General features: G+C 34.9%; 1 protein-coding gene and 1 non-coding gene across 2 annotated transcripts; one reads left to right on the top strand and one right to left on the bottom strand.

Annotated features, from left to right (window-relative positions):
• Positions 1 to 410: 410 nt before the first annotated feature.
• Trnan-auu lies at positions 411 to 484 on the bottom strand. The gene has a single exon. It is a non-coding gene; the product is annotated as a tRNA-Asn (tRNA).
• Positions 485 to 7,525: 7,041 nt separating this feature from the next.
• On the top strand, positions 7,526 to 8,357 carry LOC123673066. The gene has a single exon (XM_045607487.1). It carries the CDS (start codon positions 7,597 to 7,599, stop codon positions 8,290 to 8,292), a length of 696 nt encoding a protein of 231 aa, XP_045463443.1. The 5' UTR covers positions 7,526 to 7,596; the 3' UTR covers positions 8,293 to 8,357.
• Positions 8,358 to 16,046: the final 7,689 nt, after the last annotated feature.

Genomic DNA, 16,046 nt, shown 5'->3' with positions numbered 1-16,046 from the left:
GGCCAAATCCCCGGACACCCTGTCGAATCTCGAACGTGTAAGACATTATTCGGCTGCTGCTGAATTGAAATGAGCTCCTTTGATCCCGAAAGCGTATTTTGAAAATAAACTGTGTCGGACGGCAGCGGTCATATCAATCACTCTGAAGGGTCTGCTATGTCGTGAATGAACGTCACACACATGTTCTCTATGTTCTGGATTCCAGTGGACATTGGTATTTTTTTATCGAAGCCAAAACTTGATGCGGAGTTTGAAGACAGAAATCTGCAGTTTTGATTTAGCAAAAACAGATTTTGAATAAATTATTGTCATTCATCGAGATGATATGAGGAATATTATTTTTGTTTATGTAATTGAATTCAGAGTTTTTGATATTTGAATTTGAATTTTTTCAATTCTGGAAAAAGTACCTTCTCGAGCGGGACTCGAACCCGCAACCTCCGAATCAATGGTCCGATGCTCTAACCAATCGAGCTACCGAGGAAGTTGCGATTCCACCGCATACGAAAACCTTTCTCCCAGAATCGAATATTGGTTGTATGTAATACCTTACGAACTATATGTTTAGTTCGCAAGGGTTTTTGGAAAGTTAATGTTAGTAAGAAACCTATTCCCTGTCAGGCAGTGATGTCAGTGATCATCACGACTCTTTTAACTTTTTCTCCCGTGTCGTCGACATATAGCGACTTCAGCTTGATCCAGGTTTCTGAATCCGGCCAACCAAACAAATGAAGCCAAGGATAAATACGAAAATAATGGTTCAACGTCTGTGTGTTAATATATAAAACTATTATCACAGCTTTCAGGCAATTTCTCTATATATTAATACACAGACATCAAACAATTATTTTCGTATTTATCCTGGGCTTTATTCGTTCGGTTCGATTGGTTAGAGCATCGGACTTGTGATTCGGTGGTTGTGGGTTCGAGTCCCACTCGAGAAGGTACTTTTTCCAGAATTGAAAAATTGTTTGCTAGCCGTGATATTATTTTCATTTTTCAACACACAGACGTCAAACCATTATTTTCGTTTTGGATATTGTTTGAATATCAAATAAACCAAACGTGCACTGTGGACGTCAAAGCTTCTCCTAGAAATTTTCATTATTGAATCCATGTCATATACACAAAACGTCAAACTATCAACTTTCAACTTGTTGAATTTAACATGACAATTATTCGTGTGTAGACTTCGCGATCTGATCACTTTAATTAAACAATAAACTAGCAAAAAATGTTTCTTGTTCGGGAGAATACAAATGTGTTCGAAGTTAATCAGTTTCCAGCAAATACGAGAGTTGTTATTTTAAGAATATTCCGTGGAAAATGCCGAGACTTCCAATTTCTCAGTTTGACCGGACAAGAATAGTAGCCCTACATCAAGAAGCTTTGCCAACCACCTGATTACACAACGTTTGAATATTCCAAGGACTTCAGTAAGGCGCACACTAGCTCTCTTCCTGGAAACCAGAAGCGTTGCCTGGAGACCGGTGCCTGGTCGTCCCAGAGTAATATCTACAAGGGAAGACCATTATATCGCAAATTTTACTGGAAGAAATCGAACGGTATATGTAACAGCACTTCGAAGTAATTTTTGAGGACCTATAGACGGGTAGTCTCAACCAGTATCATAAGGAGAAAATTGCATTCTACAAATATAAGGGCAAGAAGATCTTTAAAAGCACCTCGGCTATCATCAATCACCTGGACATAGAACTAACCATCGGTAATGGGAAGAGCACCACCAAGACTGGTTTTAACTACAATGGCAACGTACTTTTTTCGAGCGAGTCAAAATTCGGTTGACAAAGTGATAGTCGACGAGAAAGGATTTGGAGAGATTCAGGCAGACTAGAGCGATTCAATTTTGCTTGTACCCTTTCAAGGCGAATCAATAATGTGCTGGAGGGTTATAATTTTCGGTTGTCGTACCACTCCTTATATCGTGGAACGAACAGTTACTGGTGCCATCTATGTAGAAAACATCATTGAACCAATCATTGTTCCTCTACGCAACGAATTTGGAGATAATTTCATTTATCAGGATCATAACGCCCAACCACACCGCACATGAAGGGTTTAAAACATTCTGCAAAAGAACGATATCCATAGAATGAAAAGGACAGAAAACTCACCAGACATGAATCCAATTGAGCACCAAAATTTACCTTAAACTTTTCAGGAATTGACTTGATCGAACTAGCTCACACATAGGACTACACGAAAGTAAAGTTGTTTAAAACAATCCGCAACAATATAATGTTATTTGCTAGCGGAAATTTTGAAATCGGACATCTATCATTTCACCTCTTCTTTCCAAATGTGACCACAATGCTTTCTACCATCTTTAGAGGTTGTTTATTCCGAAAATTCCTAATAAACAGGTAAATTGATTTGAATAAAAATATATCGGAGGAAATCATCAAGCTGTTTCACATACTATGAATGATGAAAGTGAAATTCCTATTCCAAGTCTTCAACAATGTTGAAAATCAGAATAATTTCCAAAATAAATATATAAAATGAATATTGATGTTATTAAAACTATACTAGAGTTTTGCATGATGGGACTGAGACAAAATACATGATAATTCCTATATTATTGAATGGAATATTCAATGTTGGATATCGAATAATGAAATTAACGAAGGATTAAGGCAAAATATGACCGCAACAAAATAACGAGTTTCGAATTCCGAGAATAGGGTATTCAGGACTCTCACCTAATACAACCTTTGAAGTATTAATACCTAATGAAAGGGGAACTTGTTAAAAAAGGATTACCTACATGCATATTGATATCGTGAAGAGCATTGGAATGATTCCAGAAAATTCTACATTATACAATAGCATTACACAATAGCATTTATTGACCATATCGGACAAAGCAAAATCTCTTAAGAAATACAATTGAAATATTCTGGTCAATAGAAGTATTTGTACGAAATTAAGTCCGCGAAGAATGAGTTCGAAATCAAATACGTATAACAATGGAAGGATTACAATTAATATGAATACTTGGGAGTTTCCTCCAAATGGCCAATTATGTATTGTCGCAATGCCGGAGATAAACTCTCTATAGAAATATATGATAAACCCCCATCAATATCTCGGCCACTATGAAGAATCAGAAGAAATGCATAATGATGTAAAGTTTAGTTCGTAGGGGGATATTCTAGAAGGTTGGTTCAAACCAATTTGTATCAGCCCTGTGAACGTGATGTAAAAATCCTTAAAATCTTAGAAAGTAAAGAGGGTTGAGTGAAACCTTGTTTTGAAGTATATTCGATGGCCTTCTTAAAATGACATTTCTGTTAGTACTTTTTTCCTCTGGACATTTAAATTCGGTTGTGTATAAAACACAGGCCTGAGCTGAGATGTATATTGATTGAAAGTAAGAATACGCACAGCATGCCAAGAAATTCAAGTAGAAGATTTCCAAGACGTGAGGGCTGAATTTGGACAAAGATTATTTTTTTTGTTCACTAAATACATAATGGCTAATTTCGAAAATCTTATTGACATTTTTTTCACGTTTCATTAAAACTTTAGCTATTGTATTTATTATATTGCGTTTCATTTACATACTAGCAAATAAGGTAAAGTGATAACTCATATGACAGATATCACTAAAGTTGGGTTACACCTGTTTCGGATTAGTTGAAGTGGCCACTACACTTGTGGATATATCAACACCTATATCTGGTGGTCTCTATATTCTTAGCCAGCAAATAATCAAACATTTTTTCATGAGTCACGAGAGACTCTGGTCATGAGAGGCCAGTGGCGGATCCAAGGGGGATGAAAGGTGTAATTACCGCCCAAAACCTCTTCGAAATAATCATATTTTGGAGCGGAATCAACTTACAACCAAGAGTAAATGCTTTAAATAACGGGTTTTTTTTCGAGGTATACAACTTTAACTTGGCATTACTGTTCAAGATGGCGACTGATTTAACAGCTGTAATGTGATTTATTCTCAGTTTGGTTTGGCATTTCCGCATGAATAGACTCACGCCTGAACAACGCTCGCAAATAGTGCAATTTTATTTCCACACATGCACTACGTCCATTAGTGCACTTCTGATTGAATGGCTACGTCAACAAACAAAACTGCCGCATTTGGAGTGAAGCTCATCCTCAAGTGTATGTCGAAACACTGTTACATCCAGAAAAACTGACTGTTTGGTGCACTTTATGGGCTGGTGGAATCATTGGTCCGTACTTCTTCAAAAACGATGATGGCCAGAACGTTACAGTCAATGGTGATCGGTATAGAGCCATGATTACTAACTTTTTCATTCCTGAATTGAACAACCATGATGTCCAGGAGCTGTGGTTCCAACAAGATGGCGCAACATGTCACACAGCTCGTGCCATAATCGATTTATTGAAAGACACGTTTGGTGACCGCCTAATTTCACGTTTTGGACCTGTGAATTGGCCTCCAAGATCTTGTGATTTGATACCGCTAGACTACTTTCTGTGGGGCTATGTAAAGTCATTGGTCTATGCGGATAAGCCAAAAACCCTTGAACATTTGAAAGACAACATTCGCCGTGTTATTGCCGATATACGGCCACAAATGTTGGAAAAAGTAATCGAAAATTGGACGTCCAGATTGGACTACATCCGAGCCAGCCGTGGCGGTCATATGCCAGAAGTCATATTTAAAATGTCATGCCACAAGATCATCTTGCGGATAAATAAAATTCATGTCAATTGAATAATCCATCGTTGTTTTATTGCAATTTAAAGTTCCATAGCTCTAAAAAAACACCCTTTTTCGTTTTTGAAGAAGTAGGGACCAATGATTCCACCAGCGCATAAAGCACACCAAACAGTCAGTTTTTCTGGATGTAACGGTGTTTCGACATACACTTGAGGATAAGCTTCACTCCAAATGCGGCAGTTTTGTTTGTTGACGTAGCCATTCAACCAGAAGTGCGCTTCATCGCTAAACAAAATAAAATGGACGTAGTGCGCGATACGTATTCCGCACAGAACCATTATTTTCGAAATAAAATTGCACTATTTGCAAGCGTTGTTCGGGCGTGAGTCTATTCATGATGCATTGCCAAACCAAACTGAGAATAAATCACTTGACAGCTGTTAAATCGGTTGCCATCTTGAACAGTAATGCCAACTTGAAGTTATATACCTTGAAAAAAACACCCGTTTCTTACCCCGGGAACTTCCAGCCTCTCTTCCCTACCTTTTCAAATTGACACACTGTATACCAAATGTGCTGAAACGGATGTGAGCTGTTAGATTTCCCGTTGAAATTTGCCGTAAATATAAATTAACCTAACGTTCCGCATTGATTCATCATTTCTCATTCTTAGATGATAATACATATTCCCAGCATTGACGTATCTGCAGATTGAACTGCAATATTCGAACGGTAGAGGAATTTCAATCGGGAAAGAGGGTTTCGCTTCGGCATTTCTTCGCTGTTGAAAACGCCGCATGGAGGAATTTTATCGTCAACTCGAATTTCGAGAATAACTCAATTTTCCACTCTTCATAGGCTTCTGAACATGTCCAATTGGACGAGAAAAAAAATAGCGAGCGAAATGACGCGTTGATTGCCAGTTTGATTTTTTTTTTACGCTGCGATAATGCGTTGTGCTGCTCCGAATATCAATCATCTTCCAGATGGCATTGTGTCGAAAATGGAATGAATTGATGACTGTTCCATATTGAAATACTATGAATATTAGAAACCAAGTCTTATACTTATTCGATTTCGGCTTCAGGAGACCGTAAAATTAGTTTAACTTCGATTATTAATACATCTGCACCTGACGAATCATGTATGGGGTACCTCAAGGCGCTATATTAGGTCAACTATTGTTGGTCATAAAGTGATCACCAAAATTAGCGAAACTGTTCTGGAAAAATGGAGTATAGAGATAGCAGTTATCTGCAGTAAATTGAAATTATAATGCTGTTATCCAATACGCCGCCACCTTAAAAAGTTCTTCTCATCCAATGATGAAATATTGTTCCCTAAGTGCGTTCTACGATATACGGCTAGGCTAGAAGACAATAATCTTCTCATCTGAAGAGATGTGTAGCGCATGTTCTTCCCAAAATTCATCGTCTGTTATTCTCTTCTGGTTTCTTATTTTTTTTTTTTTGTAGTGAGGACCAAAATTTTTTTCCGTCCCCAACATAGTAACCTGCTTGGTGGTATTGATCATTTTTCTGGTACAAGAAAAAATTTACTCTTCTTCTTTTTGTAAAGGATGTAGTTCAAAGAACGCAATCATTTCTCTGTTCGAGACTTAAATAATATACCTTCCATTGGAATTAGAAATAGCACCACTTTCAATTAATTCTTATCGTTAAAGAACATGAACGCGAAAAGGATTTCATCCCAACAAGTATCAACGTGAAATAGCTAAAAATTACTAAATGTGCCTTTTATAATGTATTGGATAGATATATTGGGAAAAAAATACCTGCTTAACAGTAAAATGTGATAACTGAAATAATTATCAAATATTATGCTGAATACATACATATTTAATTTATGAATTTTTATTTCAGAATGAAGATGACCAAATTCTACAAACAATTGTTGTAATTGCATCGAAAAGTGAGTATTTCATTATTTATTTATTCTACAAAATTCTACTGGGTGGTCAATAGAATTATCACAGAATTATAATACCGTATCACTTTTCGAAACACCCCTTATTTAACACTTTATTTTATTACTTGCTAGTAGAACAAATTAAACCATTAAAGAAAATTAACAAAATGAAAAAATGAGGACAACACTGACTTGAGTTCATCAGAATATTTTTGAATTTTGTGGAGACCACAGAATTGTATATATGATTCATATTAAGTATTTAAGCTCAAAGTAATGAACATAGATAGAGGGAGCATATGTTATTCTCAGTTTTGTCCCCGACATGACCTATCAAATTTGAATTGAAGCGCTCGGAATAGAAACATATCAGTGATACTCAATCCGCAAGTTTCTCCACAAAGAACGCGCTTCCTAGCTCCCATAGTGAATCAACGTTTCATATAAACTCAAAATATATTAAAATAAATACCAACATATATCAGAAATTCAGAAAACAAACTTCAAGCACACCAAACGACGTGAAACAACCGATGACACTAGAAGAGCAAAAATTGACAAATCTTGGATTTCAGCAGGTATAGACAGATAATAATAAATATTCTACATATTATAAATTCGACAATTAGAAAAAAATATCGGATTTCATATATTCAAATTTGCATAATTAATCGGGAATCACTCAAATAAATATATTTTATTCAATATATTATAAATTCATAACGATATGGTAGAATTGTGGATTTGAAAATATATCACAATCCGACAACGTAATCTAACCATGTTGGGGACATGTAAAAATTGCGTATACTCCCTTTATCTATGTTTATTACTCTATGTATTCAAGTAATTACAATTCCGTTTTCAATGAATCCATTTCGCTATTCTATGAACAACCCGATTGACTTCATGTCATTCTGACAATGTGCAATTATTCTTCAATAATCATCACCAAAGTAGCAAAAGTAACACCATCCCTTAACCCAGCTCAGAAAATGAAAGTAGAGAAAACTCTCATAGTCTCATTAATTCAGCTCTGCAGATACGTATGCTTCGCAACGATAGACATCAACATACCGGAACTCCACTATTTAGCAGACCATTTAACATCTGAGGAATGCAGAAAATTGGTAGCAGCGGCACATTTCAAGAACTACGAACTCCCGAATGCTCTCTCCGAGGCCGAATTGAAAGTTACCAAGGATTTATCTTGCTTCGAATTACTTTTACACTGGAACTCCTCTCCAGGTGAAGGGAAAGGAAAAACCCATGAAATTTTAGAGCACAGGTTGCGGCAACTGGGAAAACACAAATTGGCCGACAAGTTCGGGAAAACCGTGTTCGAAGAGATCGGTAAGGATTTGAAAAACGCTCTGGAGGATGGCTTGAAGAGCTCGGATAACGACAGTACAACTTTGGAGACTTTCGATGATGCTACTGTCAAATATGAAGATCCTACGGAGTGGACACCGATGGATAGTATCATGTATTGTCTTCTGTCTATTCTTATAATTGCGTGTGTTTGTGCGTGTTGCATCGTTTGCTTTGCGTTTTGTCGAAGGAAAGTAAGCGAGTTTAGAAAAAGACCTCCTAAAACGTACAAGAAAATCGAGCTGAGTGAAACTTCTGATACAGAATCGGAAGATAAATTTGATATTCGAAATGCGAATGTTTACATGTTCACGGACTGAAATTTGAGAACATTGATAATTTTGTTAATTCTCGGGCTGCTACAATTTTCACATTCACTCCATACCTATTGGTTTTTGTCATCATCTTAAAACCACTCACTGAGTTCTACCATTGTTAACATATCCAAACTTCTTGAACAACACCTACAAATAGCTTAAGTTAGATAACGGTTCTGAATCATGTTTTCAAAATATGAGGGACCTCGGATTAAGCCTACTTCCAAGTTGTTCTTGTGTTTGACTTGAATATTTGATTCAGATCTATTATTATTACATTCCTTTTATAATAGACATTCTAATATCTTAGTAGTTTATTAAGTTTGACAGTATTGAAGATTTCATTAAGTTCTGTGTAAATTTGTTTACTTTAATCATTCGATTCAGCTTCTGAAAAAACGGTTGAATTAATAATAACCTTGTGAAGCTTATTTTAATTTTCAAATCGAATAATATTGATTGTTGATCAGAAAAACAAAATAAAGTTATTCTCACGTTTTTTCTATTACTGCTTATTTTGTTTGTATATTAAACCTTATTTGGAGACGTTCTATATGGCACCTCCGGTGACATTGGAGTTATCATACCAGAATTTGGTGCCTCTGAAGAAACTCAACCTCAAGAGAGAATACCACCAAGTGACTGCCCAGTTCAAAACAAAATTATCAATTTTTCCTCTCACAACCACCGATTTTTATGAGGTTCTCACATAATTTCTTCAATAAATAATCTACATTGTAGAATGATAATTTGAAAATGAAGAAATGAAGATTGTTGGTAACTTTTCGGTTTTTGCTGAAGAATTGATGATATATTCAATCAACAAACCAGAGATGTATCTTCAAAATTTTCGTGAAATAATTACGAAAGAAGTAAAACTATAATTCTGTGAAAAAATAATTTATTGTCGTACAACGTACAATGTTTGGTATTCGCAGAAGCGCCAGAGGGGAAATAAAAATCGGTATATACTGTTTGACTGATACCCGGAAAGCCACGAGGTAGAAATCCCTCATTAGTCATATTATCATTATTTTTACCAGAAACGACAGCAATCAATAAGTTTAAGGAGGATAACCACCATGTGGTTTTTTGCGTACTAGTCAAACTTTGGTACCCATTCATTTCCTTTCTGGCGCTCCTGCGATGACCAAACTTTGTACGGCGTAGGAAGTTGTACATTCACTTCATATTCTTTCTGTTGTCGAAGAAAGAAAGTAGAGGGAAGCACTGTACGGTGACTTTCACGAAATTATAATTTGACCTCTTTTGTAATTATTTTTGTTTTTTTTTCACGAATATTTCAAAAAGATATCAGTACTTTGTACGAAATACATATCATTAATTTTTTTCGTGAAGAAGAAAAGTTACCAAAATTTTGTTTATAGTTTTCATTCGAAAATTATTAAATTTTTTCCATGTAGATTATTGTTTAAGGAAATTTTGTGAAAACCATATAAAATTGTTGATTTGTAAGAACAAATATCTGTCATTTCATTCTGAACTGAGCAGTCACATGATGTTGTTCCCTCTTAAAAGTTAAAATTCCACAAGACTTCCTCCAATGATACTTTAAAAAAGTCTAAAATTCAAAAGTATAGTGTAATTAACAGATTTTCAAAATAAAATATTCCTACAATAAATTCCTGAATTCGAAAACTGAATTAAGCTAATTCATAACATTGCGTCGAAAAAATATCATACGAATAACTGCAAAAGAACCCAAACTAATTTCATGCGAGGTAGTAACGAAATTCATCCGTTCCAATCACCAACGCAGGGGGAAATGACTGATTCTCAGATTAAAAGAAGAGGGGCTACACAAATCATAAGACAAGCTGGTGATAATAGATATAAGCAATGAAATATGGTTTTATGATCCCTGAATGAGATTTTGAAGGTTTTGCGATCCTTTATTCCGTAAATTTTACATGACGTCATTAGCAGCAAGCTTTGCCAGGGTAATTCATCATCCATCTTCTGCCGTCGCGCTTTTTACACAATCCGGGGTTTGAGCCTTATCTCATATTCATCAAATTGATTCACGAAAATCTTGATATATTAGTTTCATTTACATATCTCGAATTCCTCACGGATATTGCTATCCCTAGAGCTTTACGCCTATTACTCACAATTATAATACATTAGCGCCCCTTCAGGATTCCTTCATCATGGACACCTTTCATGTTTTTGACAGGTGACGTTTTAGGGAGTGACAGCAGAATTTGTCATGTATTTATAGGCACGGTATAAATACAAAATATTTATTGAGGTGGAAAATTGATTTGAGGTTGATAATATTGGGGAGAATTGTATATCGGGAATAAAATAACTGAATTTGAATTGTATCAGAGGGAAATTTCTGGACTGAACTCCAGTATTTTTTTCCGGTTCCATAAGTATGAAGACAGGCATGATATTAATTTTTGCAGCATATCTGGAAGTGAAAAACGTATGGCATATTGTCTTCTTCGTGCGCTTAGATTGAATTAATCGAATAATAGGGTTGTCTTTATAGAATTGTCGACACGTTTCGAACTCAATTTGGATCTTCTCCAGACTTTTCAACTGGATTTATAAGGTAGTACGATGGGGATGTGTAATCTATATAAAATTACACTGTATAATATATCCGACTAGAAAACTGTCGTTACTTCTGTCAATCTCAAGATTTGCAGAAATGACGAGGTATCGATACCGATGCCTAAAAATATATCTAACTGAGGATTACTGGAATAGTTATTTGTTTTACTAGGCAGCAAAGTAGTAGATTGAATGCCAAGGCTGATAGACCGGCTGTTTTGGTGTCGAGGTTTTTTGAGTAGATTCTATATCAATTTGATGTCCTGAATTCAAGTAACGTAGTCATTTTTACCTAGGAGCTCAAATTTTTAAGATATACAATTTTAGATAAATATAAGTTTCATTATTTCAACTCAAATCCGTAAGTGTAGTACATAAATAAATACGAAATTTTCATTTTAGTTATATAAAATATTGATAAAATGGTCACTCAACACTTCGAAAGCTCATTTTCCGCGACATTCTTGAATCATTTTTTTGAAAAGTCCCTTTTTAAACTCCAGCAGTAATCTCCCATCATGTACATGTACCATCAACCTTGGTAGCCGTCCTCTATAACTTTAACAACTTGGTTTCATTTTGTTGTCCTTGTTCCTCACTCATGTCTCCTGAATTTTTTGGAAAACGATCTAAGTGGCTGTGTAAATAGACAGTGTATTTTATCACTCATAAATTTGAAATTATCTTGTTAACCATTCCAACATAGTTTTGAGCTTTTTGTTTGTCTAGAAAATTTTCTACAACTGCAACAAATGATGTCCAAGCTTCTCGTTCAATTTGATTCATTGAATTTATGAAGGCATGATCCTTAATTAATTGTCTTATTTATGGGCCGTCAAATATCCTTGCTTTGAGTTTTTTTGTGCTCAATTGATACATTTCTACCCCCATATATGCAAACCCTGAACCATTTTTATCAAGAGCCTTTACAAATTGCTTTATTAAGCCCAACTTTATATGTAACGGAGGAAGTATGATTTTTATCTTACTTACCCAAGTTAGGTGATTATTTAAAGGGGACAGTTCAGGTACCTGATAGATACCACTATTTATAGGTTTACCTGGATTCTACTCAATTACAAAGCTTTTTTTCGATAAATTGAGAGATCCCTGGTGAGATCATTGAATTCATTCTGATTTATAGATTTTATTTATTGATTAACCTGAAGTTTACTCAATTACAGACTAACAATAAAACCATTGTACCTACATTAATGAATATATAATACTTTTTAAACTCTCATAAATGAATATACTGAATGAAACCCACATTACTAGATAAGTTGATGAGTCTTAAAAAGTAGATCTTATAGAGAAAAACGGATTGCATGTACAGATTAAGCGTCCCAAATTAGTTAACCATACCAAGAATTCAGCCAAATTCACGGAAAGCCATTTTCCAGTCAAATTTGCGGGGTCCTTTGCAGTTTCCTATAGTAATTGCAATTTACTCATCATACTTCCTGAAATTGTCATATATTTCTCAAAATAAACACTATTTGTCTGAAAGGACTCAAAACATCAATCCACTCCCTCAAGTCCCTAACAAATTCGCCAAAATTCTCCATTCGAATTCCTAGAAATTGCCCAATTTTCTCTCTCATATCTCCCGGTGAATATCAACATTTACCATCAGGATTGCATATCACAGAGATGGGGTTTCCGGATATCCATCATATTTTCCTCTTGCAGCGAACGTCTCGGGGTTCAAGAAAAGAAGAACAATGATTATCCCTCTCGCGACCCGACAATATGAGACTAGTGCCGGCGTTCCTTTGAGCAGTTTTGTGGAGCTTGCAAATGGCCGCTGGCTAGGCGAAATTGGACTCCCGCTGCTAGCCGTTTGCCGTCTGCCACATCTCTGATAAATCCGAGGGAGCTACCGCCCGATAAAAGGCATATCAAGCGGATGAGAAGTTTTAGGAATCAAGACAAACCGATGTCAACTCGGACACTTTTTCTAGAATATTCGCAGACAATGTGATTACCAGGATAAATGTTCCTCTTCTTATGGGTCTTCCTCTGGCAATGGACCGCTGCTTTTCTGAGGATATTAAAGTTTCCGCTGTACGTTTTACTGTTGTCGCGCAATTTCGGCACGACGTAAAAACTTCATCGAGTGAATTCGGAAGTGAGAATTTATGTAAATGTGTTGATGCTTTAGGAAAAATGAAAATTTTTAATTTTAGATTTTGATGAGATTGAGGGTGATGTTCGTAGTTGTTAACGTTGTTTTCTTGTGTTTGATGTCTTTTGTTGGGAATTCGAATCAACGGGAGTGATGCAATTATTGGATTTCAGACGTGAAAAATTAACTGATTGAAGAAAATAATAATAGCGATTAAATTAATTTCTTAATTGGTAGACCAAGTATGTTTTGATTGTACAGGGTGGGCGAAACTGGTCCTTTTCATGAAATTTTTCTGGACCAATTCGATAACTTCACGAATTCCATCTTTGGTCTTGAAATCGTGGAGGCATTGACCCAGACATTATCTTTCACGTGGCCCCAAGAAAAAAAGGTTAATGAAGTTGTTAAATCACGAAATCTCAGTGACATATTGCTTCAGGCGAAGTTCTTCACTTTGGGAATTATGAGTCCAATATTTTCACTCTTTTGTAGTGAATTTCAACGATTTCGATGCCTGTATCGTTCTATTTTTGCTTGGCAGAGGTGAAAGATGACATCTTCAAAAGTGACTTTTATTGGAAAACCCTTTGTATATCACAATTAGAATATATACTTGCAGAATGACTCCATGCAATAGACCAAAGCTATGATAACTTTTGTGCATAGGATGATAGCGAACTTTCGCATCAATGAATGTAGTATGTGATTTTGAATAAGTTAATAAAAATCGGTTAAAAAATTGATACAAAAACTTTATGAAAATTTCATTTCAATGTCATTTTATTCCATGGGGTGAACAATTTTATGTTGAAGCAACTTCATTCTTGAAATTAAACTAAATTTCGTTCAGATTCTTTTCTAAGAATAGTTTACAGATTGGAGAAACTCATCTAGGTTTACATTAAACATTTTATTCGTCAGAAATTCGTTTTTTACCTCTGCATCTAGTTGTTAAGGCTGCAAACTCCTAACAATCAACAAGCTACAACTTTCTAGATCTAACTTAACAGCTTCGAATTCAATTGGAATTAAAAATGAGAAATGATGTCATAAAGCTTTCATACGGCCGGTAAATTAGTAGTTCCACCTGCCTTATGGATTTATAAGCTTCATGAATCTAACGGTTATGTTAATCTGTCAGCTCTCTGGATCCACCGGATTTGTATTTTATGTTTGTTTCACTTCTAAAATTATGAATCGTCATTATATAAAAGTTAACAATGTAAAAGCCCTATTTACATAGATAATTTAGGTTTCTGGGGAAATATTTTATCGAAAGCATTTCAATCTCCCACTTCATTTCACACAATTTTTACCAAAAGTGAGGACCAAGCTGAGAATTGGAATTGATTGAGCGAGAGTATTTGCTATGGAATGAATAGATGATTGAGTTAATATCAACTTGATGTTATAAAAAGAGTGTCAAAAATTTGTTTGAGAATGAATTTATTTTTCATAATTTTCGAGAAATATAAAATTCAGTTTCACCAGTTACGATTCAATCACCTACTTCGTCGAATTGAGAATAAAACCATGGGCTGCATATCCGAACCCTTTAGACAGATTGTTTCCATTCACAAAATTGACCGACGCTTCAAACCTCACATACTCACCCTGAAAATTGCAAATTTCTGGGTCTTTTCTTTGGAAAGATATTGTGTTTATGGCCTACCGGATGAACAGGTCAGAATTAAATTGGACCACGGATTCTTCATCAATGTGCCTGACCTAATAGGCTGAGAGGCCTTTTCTCCTCAGAATTGGTAAATTGGGGACTTTTGGACACCATGTTTTCCAGAACAAGCGCATAAGAATGTCGAGATTTAATTGTATGTAGTAAAGAACATTGGTAAAAGGGGAAATATCAATTAAGGACTTAATTAGTTTTTGAGTTTTTCTTGTTTATGTCTCCTGACTTGTTGTTTGAAGTTCAAATGTTAAATTTCCGGAACCTACCTTTGAAGTTGTTTTACTCAACTTATTTCTCAGAAGAAAACTTCACCAACATAAATAGTGTAAGTTTGAAATATATTATTCATTGAATTCAACAGAATTTCAGTTCAATTTCTCAAATGGAAGACGAGAAAATAGTTTTTCTTGTAGTTATGAACTTCAAAAAGTAGTGGATCTATCATGTTTTCAGTGTTTCAGAAAAAGAAATTTTCAGGTTTGGTTCGGAACTTGAATGTCAAGTTTGTTCATGAAAAAATTCAACTAGGTATTCCGTAGCTAGATCCATACGAAATATTGTTTTCCTCATAATTTCAGAACTGAGAATGTGATAAAAATGAAATTATGTGGTTATATTTCAAAAAACAGTTCCCAACTTCATACAAAATTTTACGTAGTTGGCATTATTACAGACAGGAAAATTCAAGAAGGATACCAGAGAAAAAAACCATTCAATGTCTCAGTGACAACTAATTCGATAGCGTCCAGATTTTTCAAGCCAATAATTGAAATTTTATTCAATATTTCAAAATAATAATTTCAAGGTAATTACAATATTTCGAGTGCATCGCTTAATGAGAACCATAAACAATTCAAGCAGAATATCGAAAAAAAATTGAATTTCTGTGATAACTTTTCCGATCGATATGTTGCGTCTATACTTTTTCAACTTCAAATTGAGACTTGACACAATCGAACTGGGAATAACCAAATCCAAATAGAAAATAATCAAATTCAGATTAGAACTAAACACATTCTAATTGAAAATAATCAATTTCAAATTGGGACGACATTTATTGCAATTTGATTTGATTTTTTCTTCGAAATTCCTGTATCTTTATGTATTTTATGTCAAAAAGGAGTAGCGAACGAATATATAGGTACCAAAGTTTCATTCGAAAAATTGCTCTTTATCAATATAAAAGATCCAGAATATTCTCAAAATTACCTCATTGAATGTGTTTTACTGATACAAAAAATGAAATAATGACTTCACATAGAAATGAATTTTCTACCAATTTGTATTTGATTATTCCTAATTTGAATGTGTTCATTCCCAATTTGAACGTGTTTCGTCGCAATTTCAATTTGT

This window comes from Harmonia axyridis, chromosome 2, assembly GCF_914767665.1.
Source record: "Harmonia axyridis chromosome 2, icHarAxyr1.1, whole genome shotgun sequence".
In the NCBI taxonomy this organism is placed as follows: Eukaryota; Metazoa; Arthropoda; class Insecta; order Coleoptera; family Coccinellidae; genus Harmonia; species Harmonia axyridis.
This window is presented reverse-complemented; position numbering and strand designations above follow the sequence as displayed.